This window comes from Nerophis lumbriciformis, linkage group LG14, assembly GCF_033978685.3.
Source record: "Nerophis lumbriciformis linkage group LG14, RoL_Nlum_v2.1, whole genome shotgun sequence".
NCBI classification, from domain to species: Eukaryota; Metazoa; Chordata; class Actinopteri; order Syngnathiformes; family Syngnathidae; genus Nerophis; species Nerophis lumbriciformis.
Window position 1 is genome coordinate 27,804,132 of NC_084561.2, and position 22,255 is coordinate 27,826,386.

Below are 22,255 nucleotides of genomic sequence, written 5' to 3' on the forward strand. Positions count from 1 at the left end.
TGCAAAGGATTGGAACTAAGTCATTGAAGTGAAAGAACAAAGATGTAACATTTGGCAAAACATTAGTAGCTGCTAGGAGAGGGCGATACTGCAGATTGTGTATTGATCCAAACACAATTATTTTTATCTTTGGGAAACAAAAAAAAATTGTGACTCCGAACTAGGGTTGTACGGTATACCGGTATTAGTATACTACCGCGATACTGATGAATCATATTTGGCACTACACCGCCAAAAGTAGATTAATAATTAATTTTCTACCACTTGACCGTAATAATTTTGACAAAATAATAGAATAGAAAATGACACAATAAGTTACTGCATACGTCAGCAGCTAAATTAGGAGCCTAAAAGACAAGTTGTCTTGTATGTTCACTATTTTATTTAAGGACAAACTTGCAATAAGAAACATATGTTTAATGTACCGTAAGATGTTTTGTTAAAATAAAGCCAATAATGCAATTGTTTGTGGTCCCCTTTATTTAGAAAAGTACCAAAAAGTACCAAAAAGTATCGAAATAATTTTGGTACCGGTACCGGCACCAAAATATTGGTATCGGGATAACACTACTCCGAACATACAAACACTATGATGTATAATATAAACAACATAACATAACTTGTAGAGATCTCCGATAATATCGGACTGCCGATATTATTGGCCGATAAATCCTTTAAAATGTGATTTTGGAAATTATCGATATCGGTTTCAAAAAGTAAAATGTATGACTTTTCAAACGCCGATGTGTACACGGACGTAGGGAGAAGTACGGAGCGCCAATAAACCTTAAAGGCACTGCCTTTGCGTGCTGGCCCAATCACATAATATCTACGGCTTTTCACACACACAAGTGAATGCAAAGCATACTTGTTCAATAGCCATACAGGTCACACTAAGGGTGGCCGTATAAACAACTTTAACACTGTTACAAATATGCGCCACACTGTGAACCCACACCAAACAAGAATGACAAACACATTTCGGGAGAACATCCGCACAGTAACACAACATAAACACAACAGAACAAATACCCAGAACCCCTTGCAGCACTAACTCTTCGGGACGCTACAATATACACCCCCCGCTACCCTCAACCCCGCCCCCCCTACCCCGCCCACCTCAACCTTCTCATGCTCTCACAGGGAGAGCATGTCCCAAGCTGCTGTTGTGAGGCATGTTAAAAAAAATAAAGCACTTTGTGACTTCAATAATAAATATGGCAGTGCCATGTTGGCATTTTTTTCCATAACTTGAATTGATTTATTTTGGAAAACCTTGTTACATTGTTTAATGAATCCAGCGGGGCATCACAACAAAATTAGGCATAATAATGTGTTAATTCCACGACTGTATATATCGGTATCAGTTGATATCGGAATCGGTAATTAAGAGTTGGACAATATCGGAATATCGGATATCGGTAAAAGAGCCATTACCGCACATCTCTAATAACCCGTACAAACAATATTCTGTGTTTCCCACAGGACTGCAACGTTTGGTGAAACAAAGTGTGATGACCGTGTCTAATTTGCATAATTGGCCATTACGTACTGTATGCAGGTAATTATTATAGATTTTGCCAGAAACACAAAAATTGGGCAACAAACATGAAAAGCATAACAAATATGTCCATAATGAACAAAAAACAATGTATTATTGCTTCTTTTTGTGTGTGTGTTTTTTTTAACTCGCAAGCAGAGCCATCTGTGAGTGCTTTTAGTCAGGCCAATAGCAGCACACTCTGTTTGTTAAGAAAAACAGTACGTGTTTTCATGTTGGGGTCTCCAATAGTGTCCAATAAGACGGAAAAAAAATCACCTGAAACAGGCTAAAAATAGTTGGCAATAGTTGACTTCTTATTCTCTTATTCTTATTCTCTGACAGACAAGAGGAATACATGTTTATTCTTGTCTCACATAAAGATTGAGAACGATGGGCAAAATTCCCCAAAAAGTGCAATTTCCCTTTAACTTGGTGTCACAGGTCTCAACGCAATATCTAATAATAAAGCTCATTAATAATCTATTTATTTTCATTTTAGAACATGCCGAGGGGCAATATAAACAAGCAGAGCCAACAATTGCCCTCAGACTGCACTTTTAGACAACTCACAAAAGGGATGAATTATGGGAACATTATTGTCTTATAAATTGAGAATTTTCATTTTGAAATTGAAAAAAAAAAAAAAATTATAAAAATAGAAAAAAATGAAATGTTTTATATTCAAATATAAATATATATTATTATTATTAGTGAAGTGTGTGAAGTGAATTATATTTATATAGCGCTTTTCTCTAGTGACTCAAAGCGCTTTACATAGTGAAACCCAATATCTTAGTTACATTTAAACCAGTGTGGGTGGCACTGGGTGCAGGTGGGTAAAGTGTCTTGCCCAAGGACACAACAGCAGTGACTAGGATGGCGGAAGCGGGGATCGAACCTGGAACCCTCAAGTTGCTGACACGGCCACTCTACCAACCGAGCTATACAAAAAAACTGCTAAACAATGTACAGAGGCAGAGGAGGTATGTTAGGTAACAGAGTATCAACAAGATCATACAATTGATCCCTTTTATTCCATATAAACATTTTGTTGGGTCATATTTAGTTAATTGTCAACACTAAATGGTCCCTAGTGTGTGAATGTGAGTGTGAATGTTGTCTGTCTATCTGTGTTGGCCCTGCGATGAGGTGGCGCCTTGTCCAGGGTGTACCCCGCCTTCCGCCCGATTGTAGCTGAGATAGGCTCCAACACCCCCGCGACCCCGAAAAAGGGACAAGCGGTAGAAAATGGATGGATGGATGTTAAGTTAATAGTGAAAAATAAGTTAACAAAAATGAAAACTGCTTCTGGTTATTATTCAAATCCTTTGACCCACAGTGTCTTTATTTTTATTTTGTATTATTTCCTGTTCATTTCTTTTATTTTTCATTGATTCATTTGTGTCCAAATACATGCACTCCTCTTCTCTGAGCGCCAGCTCTCTCACCTGTCCCTGGTTTCCAATCAGTATTCTTCACATGCCAGTCCTGTCCTCTGGACGGAGCTGGATAATTTGGTTTTATTTGCTTTGTGCGTCACACTTGTTTGGCGTGCACTTCTCAGCTGCACATCTTCGTTTTTGGTGTTAACTATGTTTTCCCTAATAAAAAAAGGGTATATTTCATGCACTTGCCTGCCATCTCTGTATCTCGGGGTCCAGACAAACACTCCAAAAACAAATTCCTTGAGTTTGTAAGCAATTTACTCTATGTTAATATCAACAATGTAATATTATAAGCAAGACAAGCAAAAAAAAACAAGACAGTAAAATAAACAGAAGAGACTTCACACTCGTAGCGATACGATTTTAATACTAACTTTTGGATCAATAATATTGATATTTGAATCGATCCACTGCCCGCAGCACATCTATGTCGTTCTTTAGTATCCCTGCAAAGAAAACCTGCATAAGCAATAAAGCAGAGTGTCAGCTTTGGCAGAAATAGAGCAAGTTATCATTTCAATCCAATTTTACTTACTGCTGTCGCAAATGATAACAACGAGGCACAAAAGAGCGTGCAAGCTTATTACATCTAAAAATTGAAGGATGCATTTTGTACATTGAAGATGCGAAAACTAATCATTTGTAGGTCCTCTATCTGAGCAAAACATCAACATTTTAAAATGGAACTGCACTTTTTTTGGCAATTTTGCCCATCATCCACAATCCCTATGTAAAACAAGAACACAGGTCTTTCCCTTTTCTGTGTGTTCTAAACAGTGAAAAACTGCAAGTACGCGACTGTTAACAATTTAGGGAATGGGATTCATCTACTCCGCCAATAAAGTTCTCAACAAAAACATCCAAAACCCGCCAACAACGTTCCATCTACCTTCTGTGACCTGCATATTAACCAAGCTATACCAACATTGTTATTGTAAGTGCTAACACAGAGGAACTACTTTTCTTGTGTCTTGACACATCACCTTCCTTATACTTCTCCTTTGACCAGTTGCGAGTAATCCGCTTGAGCTGCTAATAACTTTGCTTGCCACATAAAATAAAGAAGAAGAAGGAGCTTCAGCTGCTCGTGCTGCTGCCTTTGAGTTAATAGAAATGTATGCCAAGTTATAAATCTTGCATCTCGCCCTGTATGGTAGAAGGTTGTGGCACCAAGCCGAGAAGTTGGTCAACTTTGAAAATCCACACACTCCCAACTTCTACTTTTGGCTGTCAACCAATGGAGTGCAGCATAAGACCACTGCAACATTTTTTGAGTGAGGATGATTCTGAATTCAGCAGCTGAAGGATAGCACATGTGCTGAAAGATACAACCATCCCATTAGTTGGCGCCACAGTAAGAGCGAACGTTATAAGTCACTGTGTTATATTTGTATTTGAAACGTTTAGTGCATATGGGCAAATAAACTTGCTCTGTGAAATTGATGTGTCCAGGACAGAAGTTTTGGTAATGCTTAAAGTGACCAAAATACTGTGTCACAGGTCTCAACGCAATATCTAATAATGTACATGTTATTACATTACATACTTGCAGAGTAGATATATGACAATGTTGTAGGTTTTATAGAGGGCTTTATAGGCATAAAAAAAATCATATACTCATTACCTGCATTGTTAGCTGCCTCTTACTAACTATTTTTTTTTACTATTTAGAACGCAGAGAAAATACAAATACATGTGTGTTCTTGTCTCACATAAGGATTGAGAACGATGGGCAAAATTCCCCCAAAAGTGCAGTTCCCCTTTACCTCGGTGTGACAGGTCTCAACGCAATATCTAATAGTATAAATCATTAACAATTTATTTATTTTGTTTTTTAGAAAATGCTAGGGGGCAATGTAAACAAGCAGAGTCAAAAATGGCCCCCAGGCTGCACTTTTAGACTTATTATGAGAACATTATTTAATTGAGAATTTCAATTTAGAAAGTTGAAAACAATTAATGTATATATATATATATATATATATGTATATATATATATATATATATATATATATATATATATATATATATATATATATATATATATATATATATGTATGTATATATATATATACAGTACAGGCCAAAAGTTTGGACACACCTTCTCATTCAGTGCATTTTCTTTTTTTTTTCATGACTATTTACATTGTACACACACACTAGGTGTGGTGAAATGATCCTCTGCATTTGACCCATCACCCTTGATCACCTCCTGGGCGGTGAGGGGAGCAGTGAGCAGCAGCTGGGGTTGCGCCCGGGAATCAATTTGGTGATGTAACCCCCAATTCCAACCCTTGATGCTGAGTGCCAAGCAGGGAGGTAATGGGTCCCATTTTTAAAGTCTTTGGTGTGACAATCATTGGTACTTTAACTTTTTAACTTTCAGATTGTCACTGAAGGCATCAAAACTACCGTATTTTTCGGAGTATAAGTCGCTCCGGAGTATAAGTCGCTCCGGAGTATAAGTCACACCGGCCGAAAATGCATAATAAAGAAGGAAAAAAACATATATATATCGCACTGTAGTATAAGTCGCATTTTTTAGGGAAATGTATTTGATAAAATCCAACACCAAGAATAGACATTTGAAAGGCAATTTAAAATAAATAAAGAATAGTGAACAACAGGCGGAATAAGTGTACGTTATATGAGGCATAAATAACCAACTGAGAACGTGCCTGGTATGTTAACGTAACATATTATGGTAAGAGTCATTCAAATAACTATAACATATAGAACATGCTATACGTTTACCAAACAATCTGTCACTCCTAATCGCTAAATCCCATGAAATCTTATACGTCTAGTCTCTTACGTGAATGAGCTAAATAATATTATTTGATATTTTACAGTAATGTGTTAATAATTTCACACATAAGTCGTTCCTGAGTATAAGTCGCACCCCCGGCCAAACTATGAAAAAAACTGCGACTTATAGTCCGAAAAATACGGTATTTAGAATGCAGAGAAAAGAGAAATACATGTGTGTTCTTGTCTCACATACGGATTGAGAACGATGGGCAAAATTCCCCCAAAAATGCAGTTCCCTTTTACCTCGGTGGGACAGGTCTCAACGCAATATCTAATAGTATAAATCATTAACAATTTATTTATTTTGTTTTTTAGAAAATGCTAGGGGGCAATGTAAACAAGCAGAGTCAAAAATGGGCCTCAGGCCGCACTTTTAGACTTATTATGGGAACATTATTTAATTGAGAATTTCAAGTTGAAGAAAATTAATATATATATATATATATATATATATATATATATATATATATATATATATATATATATATATATATATATATATATACAGTACAGGCCAAAAGTTTGGACACACCTTCTCATTCAATGCGTTTTCTTTTTTTTTCACGACTATTTACATTGTACACACACTAGGTGTGGTGAAATTATCCTCTGCATTTGACCCATCATCCTTGATCACCCCTTTGGAGGTAAGGGGAGCAATGAGCAGCAGCGGGGGTTGCGCCCGGGAATCATTTTGGTGATTTAACCCCCAATTCCAACCCTTGATGCTGAGTGCCAAGCAGGGAGGTAATGGATCCCATTTTTAAAGTATTTGGTGTGACAATCATTGGTACTTTAACTTTTAGATTGTCACTGAAGGCATCAAAACTATGAATGAACACATGTGGAGTTATGTACTTAACAAAAAAGGTGAAATAACTGAAAACATGTTTTATATTCTAGTTTCTTCAAAATAGTTACTTTTTCGCACACTCTTGGCATTCTCTCGATGAGCTTCAAGAGGTAGTCACCTAAAATGGTTTTCACATCACGGGTGTGCTTGGAGCTCATCGAGAGAATGACAAGAGTGTGCAAAGCACACCAGAGCAAAGGGTGGCTTTTTTGAAGAAACTAGAACATAAAACATGTTTTCAGCTATTTCACCTTTTTTTGTTAAGTACATAACTCCACATGTGTTCATTCATAGTTTTGATGCCTTCAGTGACCATCTACAATGGAAATAGTCATGAAAAAAAAAAGAAAACACATTGAATGAGAAGGTGTGTCCAAACTTTTGGCCTGTACTAAATATACAAATATATGTAAATATACGTTTAAAATATATAAAAAGGAAAAATACAAATAATTTTAAACTGCCAAACAATGTACAATTGTGCATACATCATTCTTGCTTTATGTTGACCTGGTCGTCCTCGAGTAAAATAAGACGTTCCTAAACAAAAAAAAATGCCCCAAAAAGGAATACTTTGCACAGCTAAAAACACCATGAGAGGTGAAGAACAGAATAGTGTTTTCCATGTAAACAATCAGAGTGTGGAGCGCCAGCAGCTCGACTGTCTGTGACGCTCTTCCTTCCTTTCCCACCCAGAGAAAACTGAAGCTCACAGCGAGCCTACGATCTCAGTTTGGTTTCCAACTCTGCAGCAGCGCCGTTACTGACGAGCTTTGACAACTTTGACACGATATTCTTGTTTTGTTTGGCACATTTTGGCCGCGAGTTATGCGTAAAAAGGCGCAGCGCTGGTTGTGACGCATGGTCACCGCTTTGGATCTATTCAAAAGTCCTTCCAGCAGGTGAACATCCACACTGGAAATATATTCATCTTTTTTTTTTTTTTTTTTTTTTTTTAAAAGAGGATTTAAAACAGGATGAATATTTTGTGGGTGTGGATGTTGTGCATCGTTGATTTGTCAGGTAAGAAATAACACCAATTTGAACGATTTAGATGTTACCTTTGAAACTGCAATGTATGTCAACAAGAACATTATTTCACAATAAAAGTGCCACTTGGATCTATGGAATTTAGAAAAAACTGTTTTTTTTTAAACACTCGTGCAATATTTGAACTCTCATGAGCAGTGGTCCCCAAACTACGGCCTGCGGGCCGGATCCGACCCCCCAGCATCCAAAATCCGGCCCACAGGAAGTCCCAAGTTAAAAAAAAAGTTTCTTATTTTTTTTCAAATTGTTTTAATTTTTATTTATTTATTATTTTTTTTTAATCTTTCCTTTCTAATACACTTTCTACCGCTTGTTACTCTTGGTGTCTCCTAGCCGCTCAGGCAAATCATATTGTCTAAAAATGAATTTTCCCATCGATAACGTTAAATGTTGATGAACATCAATGTTAATTGATGTTAAATGACAAAACGGATTATAAAGACAATGTATATATGTATATATACATATATACATACATATATATATACATATATGTATATATATACACATATATATATATATATATATATATATATATATATATATATATATATATATATATATATATGTGTATATATATGTATATATATACACATATATATATATATATATATATATATATATATATATATATATATATATATATATACATATATATATATATATATATATATATATATATATATATATATGTGAAATAGTCTTGTGATTTTTTTTCCCCACACATACATATACATATATATATATATATATATATATATATATATATATATACATATATATATATATATGTATATGTATATATGCATATATACATACATACATATATATATATATATATATATATATATATATATATGTATGTATATATGTATATATATACATATATGTATATATATATATATATATATATATATATATGTATATATGTATATATATATATATATATATATATATATATATATATATATATATATATATATATATATATATATATATATGTATATATATATATATATATATATATACCGAGTCAAAAAGTTTGGGGACCCCTGCTCATGAGGGAAAAGCAGCTCATCCATGTTTCCTGGCATTGTTCTGTGGATTAGAGGGCTGTGGAATGTTAAAAAAAAAAATACTTTATTGTCTTCTAGAAGTTTGTGAGTAACTACTGTATGAAGTGGAGAGTGATCAAACTAGAAGTAATTGTTGCTACACTAAGATAACATGTTTCTTCTTACTCCTTTCTGCACATGTGAATTATTAAATATTGTTCCTCATTTCCATGTAGGCTACACGTCTTTAAGTTATTAACAAGACACTTTTATATTGGGGGTCATCATAACATTTTATGGCTCTCAGTTTGTCTTTGTGAGTTCAGCAATTTATTTCAGTGCATTAGCATAACAATACCAGACATTTAAGAATAAAATATAAGATACTTTTTAGATAGCTACTGTTCATATAACCCACATTTTAGATGTTTTAAAAATTTTAGACCTTTGTGATTGTTATATCCTCACTGCGTATTTTAGGGAACAGAGTTGAAATAAACTATTATTCTCCTTGCTATAACCTTCATTCTTTTGTCTTTTGATGAAAGCACATTATCAACATTGAAATTACACTTTTAACTTGTGTGCCTTAATAATAATATAAATACAGTTGTCTGTCGTTTATTATGTATACAATTTTTATGATGCCGTTAATTGGTTCCAGACATAAACACATTTTCGCAAAGTAGGAATTATTAAATATAAATCGATTACACTATATTGCCAAAAGTACAAACCCCGTTTCCATAGCGTATTCCAATTGAATAGACTGCAAAGACAAGATACTTAACGTTCGAACTTACAAACCCCGTTTCCATATGAGTTGGGAAATTGTGTTTGATGTAAATATAAACGGAATACAATGATTTGCAAATCCTTTTCAACCCATATTCAACTGAATGCACTACGAAGACAACATATTTGATATTCAAACTCATAAACTTTATTTTTTTTTGCAAATAATAATTAACTTAGAATTTCATGGCTGCAACACGTGCCAAAGTAGTTGGGAAAGGGCATGTTCACCACTGTGTTACATGGCCTTTTCTTTTAACAACACTCAATAAACGTTTTTTTAAGCTTCTCAGGTGGAATTATTTCCCATTTTTGCTTGATGTACAGCTGAAGTTGTTCAACAGTCCGGGGGTCTCCGTTGTGGTATTTTAGGCTTCATAATGCGCCACACATTTTCAATGGGAGACAGCATTGCCGACGGCGTTTCTGGGTGTTGTTGATAAACTGTTTTCGCCTTGCATAGGAGAGTTTTAACTTGCACTTACAGATGTAGCGACCATCTGTAGTTACTGACAATGGGTTTCTGAAGTGTTCCTGAGCCCATGTGGTGATATCCTTTACACACCGTTGTTGCTTGTTGATGCAGTACAGCCTGAGGGATCGAAGGTCACGGGCTTAGCTGCTTACGTGCAGTGATTTCTCCAGATTCTCTGAACCCTTTGATGATATTACGGACCGTAGATGGTGAAATCCCTAAATTCCTTGCAATAGCTGCTTGAGAAAAGGTTCAACAATTTGCTCACGCATTTGTTGACAAAGTGGTGACCCTCGCCCCATCCTTGTTTGTGAATGACTGAGCATTTCATGGAATCTACTTTTATACCCAATCATGGCACCCACCTGTTCCCAATTTGCCTGTTCACCTGTGGGATGTTCCAAATAAGTTTTTGATGAGCATTCCTCAACTTTATCAGTATTTATTGCCACCTTTCCCAACTTTTTTGTCACATGTTGCTGGCATCAAATTCTAAAGTTAATGATTATTTGCAAAAAAAAAAATGTTTATCAGTTTGAACATCAAATATGTTGTCTTTGTAGCACATTCAACTGAATATGGGTTGAGAATGATTTGCAAATAATTGTATTCCGTTTATATTTACATCTAACACAATTTCCCAACTCATATGGAAACGGGGTTTGTATTTGGCCACCTGCCTTGACTCACATATGAACTTGAAGTGCCATACCATTCCTAACCCGTAGGGTTCAATATGATGTTGGTCCACCTTTTGCAGCTATTACAGCTTCAACTCTTCTGGGAAGGCTGTCCACAAGGTTGCGGAGTGTGTTTATAGGAATTTTCGACCATTTTTCCAAAAGCGCATTGGTGAGGTCACACACTGATGTTGGTGGAGAAGGCCTGGCTCTCAGTCTGCGTTCTAATTCATCCCAAAGGTGTTCTATCGGGTTCAAGTCAGGACTCTGTGCAGGCCAGTCAAGTACATCCACACCAGACTCTGTCATCCATGTCTTAGTTTACGTGGGCTCCCACTTTGTGGCTGAGTTGCTGTTGTTTCCAAACTCTTCTATTTTCTTATAATAAAGCCGACAGTTGACTTTGGAATATTTAGGAGCGAGGAAATTTTACGACTGGATTTGTTACACAGGTGGCATACTATGACAGTTCCACGCTGGAAATCACTGAGCTCCTGAGAGCGGCCCATTCTTTCACAAATGTTTGTAGAAACGGTCTCCATGCCTAAGTGCTTGATTTTATACACCTGTGGCCCGGCCAAGTGATTAGGACACCTGATTCTGATCATTTGGATGGGTGGCCAAATACTTTTGGCAATATAGTGTATTTTCATAGTTGGAGCATTAAAAACCTTGTTTACGACCTAAGTTTTTTTTATATTATGAAATCCTTTCTCTACTGAGATGCGACCAAACCAATCACAGTGTGCTGCTCAGTATCGTGGCCACTCATTGGCTCAGCGTCAGGCAGCATTACTATATTAGAGTGAATCTAAAACTGTGGTGCATGTACCACTAGAAGTACACAAGCTCCATCTAATGGTACGCCAAATAGTCACTTGATTAAAGTGCAGGTTTGTGTTTTTTTATATTCAAACACAGCGTAACTGTTTATATTGTGTGTAATGTTACAGTGGCCAAAAATATTAAATATACTTGTTAAATACAACATCTGCCTTTTTTTAATGAATATTTAGGCCTACTATGCTTCTGTATTGCAATGTTGGACATTATGATGGTACTTGAACAGCTTTTCAGAGGTGGTACTTGGTAAAAAAAAGTTTGAGAACCACTGCTATATTTGATCAAACAAGTGTAATGGTGACATTATGTGTGGGTGTTATTATATATATATATATATATATATATATATGTATTTTTTTAATATGTACTTTTATGTGTACTTTTAGTGGTACATGAACCACAGTTTTAGATTCACTCTAATATAGTAATGCTGCCTGAGGCTGAGCCAATGAGTGGCCACGATACTGAGCAGCACACTGTGATTGGTTTGGTCGCATCTCGTGGCCAATACCACTGTATTGTTATTTCTATTTCATTCAACCATATTTCTTTGCTTGAAAATGCCTAATTTAGGCAATGTTGTAGAATATGCTTTAGAAAGTAAAAAAAAAAAAAGTGTAATGTGGTGATACCACTGTATCTTAAAGGGGAACGACACTTTAAAAAAGATGTTGCCTTTCATTCACAATCTTTATGTAAGACAAGAACAGATGTTTTTATTTTTAATGCATTCTAAATATTAAATGAATGTGATCAAAGGTCCGCTTCCATTGAACCTATGGGAGTCGCTCTATTCTGCCTTAAAAAAACGCTTATAAAACATCTGAACACCTCCAACAAGTTTTTTGTATGCACACTGTAAGTATATATGTAATGTAGTAACAGGCATATTCATAATAACATGTAATATGTACGTATTTTGCTTATGTTACGCATATGGTGGCACAATATTTTAAATAATGCATCACGGCGTTCACTTTTTCCTCCCAACAACATCACTGCAGACTTCATGATAGCCAACAAACATAGTATTACATCACTTACTGTACAATGACTGCTCTCACTGGGATGCTGACTATTAAGTTGTTCATATAATCCCATTTACATGAAGAATGACTCAAAATTCTCTCGAAGAAAAAAATGGGGGTGTTACTAAGCATATTTTTGTGTCTTTCTCATCATTGCTGGGTCTAATATGGATTCCAAAGTTGACCAACTGGTTGGATTATGTCTTCATCCTTCTACTATCAAGGCGAGAGGCATTATTTATGATCTATAATAAAGTTTGACGAGCACCAAGGCAAGAGAGCAGCTCACCAGCCGATGATGTCCCCATAGCCATACAAGTTAGCTACCTCTCTGTGACAATGCGCCGCTAAAAATAGTTTGTCTGCGTTAGTGTATATAATAACAATATCGCTAATACTTGGTTTGTTATCAGGTCACGACATGTATTGTTGCCGCATTTTGGATGGTTATTTAAAGGGCTCTATAGGACCTCCCATTAAATCCATTGTAAGCTGACTTCTATTTACCATACGTTCATTTACGAGTTAAAATGTATTAAAAAAATAAAAACATCTGTCTTCTTGTCTCTCATAATGATTGTGAAATCCTAAAAAAAAGTGCAGTTGCCCTTTAAGCACGATGTGGCGAAGGACGATTATATATTGTTGTAATGCTCCGCTGTTTGCCGCCACACAGATCACAACACCCACACGCACTGTACATTTTTACCTAGATATCGCAGCATTTAACATCATTTTTTTCACAATAAAATCTTGTAGTAAAAATTTACTCTAACATACAATATATTTTTATTTCCCAGCAATTAACTGTTATTTCACAGTGAAATACTGCAATCATAGTTCTCTGTAATATTACAACAAACTACTGTAATTTCAGACGGATTTGTTCTTTTAGAGGTGTTGTAGACTATGTTGCACACTCTTGTACAGTAAGTGGCGGCATGCTGTTAAATCGACTCTGATTAAGTATAAAATTACAATTTTGAAGTTACAGCATTTAGTTGTAACTTTATTTTAATTACAGTAAAACCCCAACCCTGCGGTTAGAGGAAATTACTGTACAGATATTTCACAGTGAATTAGTGTAAATATTACTGTAAAATAATTGCAATTATTAGCCAGTAAATCGCTGTGAATTTACAATTACATTTCTTACAGTGCACCACAGCTCTCATGTGCGCTCGCTCACTGCAGCGGCCATGCAGAAACTACGTCTGCATATTTATTTTTTTATTTTTTTTATTTTATTTTTTTGTCCTGTCCAGCTTCTCAGGCAAATCATATTGTTGATGTAGTTGCCCATATCGGCTGTACAAATGTACTTTACAAAAGATAAGTGTGGGATACTTCTCTTGTTGCCTTATTTGTATTTGACTTTATTAAATGGATTTATAATATTATTTGGTGCAGCCGGGCTGGAGCAGGAGGGGATAGAAAGAGAAAAAAAGGAAGACAGAGGGGGAAATTGTGGGGACAAGAGGGGGAAAAGACAGAGAGACAAACACAACAACAATAACAACAACAACAACAACAACAACAATAGAACAACATCAGCAAATATGATGGTAAAAGTGATAGCAAAGAAGCGGTTAGTGAAATAAATAATTATACAGAAATGACAATGAATATTATTACACTACAAATGGAGCAATACAAATACCCCTAGTGTGTGAATGTGAGTGTTAATGTTGTCTGTCTATCTGTGTTGGCCCTGTGATGAGGTGGCGACTTGTCCAGGGTGCAGGGGCGCCGCTAGGGATTTTGGGCCCCATGAAAAAAATCTTTACAGGGCCCCCAACACAGTGTCATTATTTTTTCTGTATTATAATTTCATCATCATTAGGGGCCTCTCTGGGCCCCCCCCATCATGGGCCCCTAGAATCCGTCTCCTTTACCCCCCCTTTTCGGCGACTTGTCCAGGGTGTACCCCGCCTTCCGCCCGAATGCAGCTGAGATAGGCTCCAGCACCCCCCGCGACCCCAAAAGGGACAAGCTGTAGAAAATAGATGGGTGGAAATACCAATAGAAATAGCACTTTTGATAATGAATGCCGTATTTTTCGAACTATACGTTGCAGTTTTTTTCATAGTTTGGCCGGGGGTGCGACTTATACTCAGGAGCGACTTATGTGTGAAATTATTAACACATTACCGTAACATATCAAATAATATTATTTAGCTCATTTACGTAAGAGACTAGACATATAAGATTTCATGGGATTTAGCGATTAGGAGTGACAGATTGTTTGGTAAACGTATAGCATGTTCTATATGTTATAGTTATTTGAATGACTCTTACCATAATATGTTACGTTAACATACCAGGCACGTTCTCAGTTGGTTATTTATGCCTCATATAACGTACACTTATTCAGCCTGTTGTTCACTATTCTTTATTTATTTTAAATTGCCTTTCAAATGTCTATTCTTGGTGTTGGCTTTTATCAAATAAATTTCCCCCAAAAATGCGACTTATACTCCAGTGCGACTTATATATGTTTTTTTCCTTCTTTATTATGCATTTTCGGCAGGTGCGACTTATACTCCGGTGCGACTTATACTCCGAAAAATACGGTAATAACAATAACTACCTCTATTATCAACAATACAATTGTTCAAATGCAACAATACATACAGTATATGTAATGATAACTTGAAATACAAAAGAAAGCAGATAAATGGAGGAGAAGAAAGAGAAGCCAACTATATTAACCTTGTAGATTGTCATAGTAACATAGGTTAGGCTTAGTCAGTGTGCCATGTGTTACCCAGTTTCCACTACTAGGGCAGGGGTTGTCAACCCGCGGCTCTAGAGCCGTATGCGGCTCTTTAGCGCCGCCCTAGTGGCTCTCTGGAGCTTTTTCAAAAATGTATGAAAAATGTAAAAAGTTGAGGGGAAAATATTTTTTGTGTTGTTTTAATATGGTTTCTGTAGGATGGCAAACATGACACAAACCTCCCTAATTGTTATAAAGCACACTGTTTATATTAAACATGCTTTACTGATTCCAGTATTTGGCGAGCGCCGTTTTGTCCTACTAATTTTGGCGGTCCTTGAACTCACCGTAGTTTGTTTACATATATAACTTTCTCCGACTTCCTCGGACGTGTTTTATGCGACTTCCTTTTCTGTCTCATTTTGTCCACCAAACCTTTAACGTTGTGCATGAATCCACAAAGGTGAGTTTTGTTGATGTTATTGACTTGTGTGGAGTGCTAATCAGACATATTTGGTCACTGCATGACTGCAAGCTAATCGATGCTAACATGCTATTTAGGCTAGCTATATGTACATATTGCATCATTATACCTCATTTGTAGGTATAATTGAGCTCATTTAGTTTCCTTTAAGTCATCTTAATTCAATTTATATCTCATGACACACTATCTGTATGTAATATGGCTTTTATTTTTTTGCGGCTCCAGACAGATTTGTTTTTGTATTTTTGGTCCAATATGGCTCTTTCAACATTTTGGGTTGCCGACCCCAGCCCTAGGGCAACAACATTAATATATGTTTGATGAAACGTGATTATATGCACGAGTGTTTGCATTTATTTGTACTTGTATATGTACAGTAATTATATATGTATGTTTGTACAGTGAATGTGCGCGTGGATGTACGAACTTTGAGTGGGCATATTTAAAGTTCTGGGCACTCCATGCAATGCGGATTTGTTAAATTTTTACTATTTACACTCATTAAATTATTATTCAAAGCAACACAATGTACATTGAAGCTTTTTTCCTAATCAAATTAGGCCCGAAATAAAAGCAAATCTGTCTTTGTATTGTCTCAATAATAACTCACTATGTGCTTGAATATAATTTGTAAAGCCCTGTTAAATGTTGAACAGATGCTAAAATTGTTCCTTTTTATAGAATACAAAGATCATTTTAATGACAAACTCCTTTCTTACAGATGCTGTGATCGACTTAACCATGATATCGACAGCAGAGGTCACCAAAGTAAATCACTTTTCCATCTCATGTATCAACGGAGACCGCACGCCTGCCCATGTGGAACTGGACATTAAGAGAGACAACAAAATCCTCATATTCCCAAAGATGCCAAATTTCAAACTACATAAACCCAGGAACAAGAAAGTGGTGGCCAGAGACTTCAAAGACCTGGATAACATCGGTATATTTTACTGCGAATCCACTCAGGAGGTTCCTCCGCTTGAGACGGTCACAATGATTAACAACTTTGGCAGAGGTACGTTCACATATCATACATATAAACATGCATGATATCAACATGTATCATGTTATTATTCACAGCAAACTTTGTCCCGAATCACCTGACTCTGACTGCCAATAAAGGGGAAACGGTTCACCTCAGCATGCAGCTCCTCAGCTCCCAAAAGAGGGACGTGACCTGGAAGTACAACGGTAGAGCAGATTGACGCTCTTGCTACAGGATACATTTAAATCAATGTCAATAATCATGCACTTTGTGTAGGAAATTACTATTACATGACTCACTGGAACGACATGGTCAACCGCACTGCTGTTCTGACCGTGGAGAACGCAGCTTTTGCCAATGAAGGCATCTACAGTGCCAGCTACGTGGGGGACAGTCCTCTGCAGGGGGCCTGGATGAGACTCATTGTCAGAGGTTTGTGGGAAACACCCCTAATAATGGACGTTTAACGCCTTGAGCGCCAGATGTAGCAATTCCTTTAATGACATACAGATGTTACACTGCTCCACTAACATAAACGTTGCTTAAGTATGCAAAAAATACAGTATGGTATAGAACTGTATTACAAAACCCAAAACCACTGATGTTGGCACGTTATGTAAATGGTAAATAAAAACAGAATGCAATGATTTGCAAATCCTTTTCAACTTATATTCAATTGAATAGACTGCAAAGACAAGATACTTAACGTTCAAACTTACAAACCCCGTTTCCATATGAGTTGGGACATTGTGTTAGATGTAAATATAAACGGAATACAATGATTTGCAAAAAAAATTCAACCCATATTCAGTTGAATATGCTACAAAGACAACATATTTGATGTTCAAACTGGTAAACATTATTTTTTTGTCATTAACTTTAGAATTTGATGCCAGCAACACGTGACAAAGAAGTTGGGAAAGGTGGCAATAAATACTGATAAAGTTGAGGAATGCTCATCAAACACTTATTTGGAACATCCCACAGGTGAACAGGCAAATTGGGAACAGCTGGGTGCCATGATTGGGTATAAAGTAGATTCCATGAAATGCTCAGTCATTCACAAACAAGGATGGGGCGAGGGTCACCACTTTGTCAACAAATGCGTGAGCAAATTGTTGAACAGTTTAAGAAAAACCTTTCTCAACCAGCTATTGCAAGGAATTTAGGGATTTCACCATCTACGGTCCGTAATATCATCAAAGGGTTCAGAGAATCTGGAGAAATCACTGCACGTAAGCAGCTAAGCCCGTGACCTTCGATCCCTCAGGCTGTACTGCATCAACAAGCGACATCAGTGTGTAAAGGATATCACCACATGGGCTCAGGAACACCTCAGAAACCCACTGTCAGTAACTACAGTTGGTCGCTACATCTGTAAGTGCAAGTTAAAACTCTCCTATGCAAGGCGAAAACCGTTTATCAACAACACCCAGAAATGCCGTCGGCTTCGTTGGGCCTGAGCTCATCTAAGATGGACTGATACAAAGTGGAAAAGTGTTCTGTGGTCTGACGAGTCCACATTTCAAATTGTTTTTGGAAACTGTGGACGTCGTGTCCTCCGGACCAAAGAGGAAAAGAACCATCCGGATTGTTATAGGCGCAAAGTTGAAAAGCCAGCATCTGTGATGGTATGGAGGTGTATTAGTGCCCAAGACATGGGTAACTTACACATCTGTGAAGGCGCCATTAATGCTGAAAGGTACATACAGGTTTTGGAGCAACATATGTTGCCATCCAAGCAACGTTACCATGGACGCCCCTGCTTATTTAAGCAAGACAATGCCAAGCCACGTGTTACATCAACGTGGCTTCATAGTAAAAGAGTGTGGGTACTAGACTGGCCTGCCTGTAGTCCAGACCTGTCTCCCATTGAAAATGTGTGGCGCATTAGCTCATTGAGAAATGTTGTTCTTAAACTGTTCGACAATTTGCTCATGCATTTGTTCACAAAGTGGTGACCCTCGCCTCATCCTTGTTTGTGAATGACTGAGCATTTCATGGAAGCTGCTTTTTATACCCAATCATAGCACCCACCTGTTCCCAATTAGCATGTTCAACTGTGGGATATTCCAAATAAGTGTTTGATGAGCATTCCTCAACTTTGTTTGTCTTTTTTGCCACTTGTGCCAGCTTTTTTGACACATGTTGTCAAGACGGGGACTGTGGTGTGTTTGTTTTCCCGAGATGCAAGTAAAGCTGAACTGGTCATGGCGTGAAGGTAAATACATATTTATGTATAACACTCAAAGGAACAAAAAGCGCGCTCAAGGCGGAAGTACAAACTTGACTAACGAAACAAAAAGACTTGCACGTGGGCAAAAAACTGTGAACAATTAAACAAAAACACTAACTGTGGCATTAATAGAAAAAAACTTACTTGGACATGGCATGAAGTGCGCAGAGGTAGACAGAGTGTGACAGGGGTATGAATGCGGGATGTCACCAGAAAGACAGACTGAAAACAATGAATACTACAGACATGATTAACGAAAACAGGTGCGTGACTCAAAACCTGAAACAGGTGCGTGACGTGACAGGTGAAAACTAATGGTTGCTATGGTGACAAAACAAAACAAAAGTGCACAAAAAGTCCAAAAACAAAACCGAACATGACTAAAACAAAACATGATCACCCCGACATGACACATGTTGCAGGCATCAAATTCCAAATGAGCTAATATTTGCAAAAAATAAAAAAGTGTCTCAGTTCGAACGTTAATTATCTTGCTTTTGCAGTCTATTCAATTGAATATAAGTTGAAATGGATTTTCAAATCATTGTTTTCTGTATTTATTTACGATTTACACAACGTGCCAACTTCACTGGTTTTGGGTTTTGTATTTAGTAAAATAATTTGCCTTGATGTGCATAAGAAAAGTCTGCTTGCAAAGGTTTCCTAAACTGCATCATGGTTTGCACATGTGTTGTAAAGCTGCTCCCAATTATCAATGGTAGCTGACAGTACACGACCTCCATTGCTTATTTTCAGGCTTCGTTCTTTTGTAAATAAAAATACGTCATAAATGTTCATTTAAAATGATCATAGCCGTGAACGTTCAATAATATTGTTGCTTGAGACTAGGGATGGGAATTGATTAGATTTTTACAATTCCGATTTTGATTCTGCTGAACGGTTTGGTTCTTTATCAATTATCTTATCGATTCTCATTTGGATGAAAGGATAGCAATCAAGTTAATTAGCATCAACTTTGTAAGTGCCAGAAAAAAATATTTTGTTTTGACAAACACAACTAGATAAAATACAACGTAAATGATTATGTGACAAATGACAATTACACAAAATGTTAAGTAACATGTTTGACATTTTTCTCATAGAAATTAAAAGTATAATTTTCTTAAATGTATGCACAGTATATATGCTGAGCACTCAAAAGTAAGTACAACTATGTCAGTAAAGACAAATACAACAAGCAAGTTAAGTCAAGTAGAAGTACACTGTGCAATTGTTCAACCACCAACTATGAAAATGATCCATTATTTAGACAAAAGTTATGCATATCTGCTGTTTTAGTAAGCATTCGTGATAGTTCTAACTAATCACGATGTCGCCAGCTGTGGAGAACTCCTCTTCGGAAGGTGGCGTGCAAACTGCTGGTCAGACGCCATCTCGTCATGTGATGCATGACAAACATTTATTTCACGTTTGCAGTTAATAACAGCATTTTTTAACATGATAAGTAGTGTTAGTTTGTTAGTTAGCTACAGTGGTGATTCACTTTCATTTCGGAGGGGATGGAAAACGCATCATTCACTCAATGTTATCACATGCTGTGTCTGCTAATGCTTCTGCTAGTAGTTTCTCAATTTGATGCAATACTGACTTTCCAAGTATTGCGAATTGCCCTCTTGCCTTCCTTTCTCGTGAATAATTCTAACGTGTGTGCTGCTGATCAGCGCTTCGCGATGATGATGTCATGGGGGCCCACAAATATCGCTATAAAGCATGGGTGTCAAACTCTGGCCCGCGGGCCAAATTAACACTAGAGCTGGCCCACCGATTATATACAGCGGCGGTGCCACGATAACACCGCATTCACCGCTAAGTCTCATACTTGCCAACCCTCCCAGGAGACTCCCAAATTTCAGTGCCCCTCCCGAAAATCGTCACCTCCGCTTTTCATCCAGTCCGAGTGCTGGGCAAGTCACATAATATGTGCGGCTTCTGCACGCACACACAAGTGAATGCAACGCATACTTGATGAACAGTGATACAGGTTACACTGAGGGTGGCCATATAAACAACTTTAACACTGTTAGAAATATACGCCACAATGTGAACCCACACCAAACAAGAATGACAAACACATTTTGGTAGAACATCCGCACAGTAACACAACATAAACACAACAAAACAAATACCCAGAACCCTTTGCAGCACTAACTCTTCCGGGACACTACAAGGTTTGTGTGTGTGTGTGTGTGTGTTGGGTTTGGTGGTAGCGGGGGTGTATTTTGTAGCGTCCCGGAAGAGTTAATGCTGCAAAGGGTTCTGGGTATTTGTTCTGTTGTGTTTATGTTGTGTTATGGTGCGGATGTTCTCCCGAAATGTGTTTGTCATTCTTTTTTGGTGTGGATTCACAGTGTGGTGTATATTTCTAACAGTGTTAAAGATATTTATACGGCCACCCTCATTGTAACCTGTATCACTGTTGATCAAGTATGCGTTGCATTCACGTGTGTGTGCGTACAGAAGCCGCACATATCTTGTGACTGGGCCGGCACGTTGTTAGAATGGATGAAAAGCGGACGTGACGACAGCTCGTAGAGGACGTTAAATGCAGTGTCTTTAAGGCACGCCCCCAAGACTGTGGTCCGGGTGGACTACGAGATATAATGACTGATGAACACCTTCATTCGATAATGAAGGTTGCCTCAGCTCAAAGCCTGAGCCCCGACATTAATGAACTAGCATCCAAGAAAAGATGCCAGGTATTTGGCTTGGGCACATCAGATTAGATCAGTGTGTTGCAAACTGGGCAGTTTAAAGTCCTGAATGGTTGGTTTATTCATTGTTATTTTATTTTCAAATTTATTAGCCTGTATAAAAAGTTAATGTTGATATTGATATTTACCTCAGAAGGCTGCAAATAGAAAAGAGGCATTCCATTTTTATTTAAATTGTATTTGATATGCCATTGATATTTTTTAATTATTATTATTATTATTTGAAACTCGATTTTGCATGTCACTATAAAGTTATATAAGCCTTGCTTGTTCAATATTCAATGCAAAACTTGTTTGGGTCCCTATTAAAAGGTTAATTTGTTCAACCGTGGCCCGTGGCTTTGTTCAGTTTTAAATTTTGGCCCACTCTGTATTTGAGTTTGACACCCCTGTGACAAAACTGTCAAATGATTCCCAGGAATCCAAACCCTGTGAGCCGGTTCTCAACAAGAATTAGTTTTCGATTCCCATCCCTATCTAAGACTACCTACACCTCTTATCAAAAATACATAATTGTTCAT

General features: G+C 37.0%; 1 protein-coding gene across 4 annotated transcripts in view; it reads left to right on the top strand.

Moving 5' to 3' along the window:
* tie1 (tyrosine kinase with immunoglobulin-like and EGF-like domains 1) overlaps positions 1 to 22,255 on the top strand; it is a 115,364-nt gene that overhangs the window by 38,607 nt on the left and 54,502 nt on the right. For 2 of the 4 annotated variants that reach the window (XM_061975671.2, XM_061975674.2), the window contains exons 1-4: positions 7,400 to 7,675; positions 16,500 to 16,796; positions 16,862 to 16,972; positions 17,043 to 17,198. In XM_061975671.2, coding sequence (XP_061831655.1) covers positions 7,630 to 7,675; positions 16,500 to 16,796; positions 16,862 to 16,972; positions 17,043 to 17,198 — 610 coding nt within the window. In that variant the 5' untranslated portion in view covers positions 7,400 to 7,629. Of the gene's footprint in view, positions 1 to 7,399; positions 7,676 to 15,676; positions 15,758 to 16,499; positions 16,797 to 16,861; positions 16,973 to 17,042; positions 17,199 to 22,255 lie in introns of those variants that run through there. The other 2 variants (XM_061975672.2, XM_061975673.2) reach the window with 2 other exon arrangements.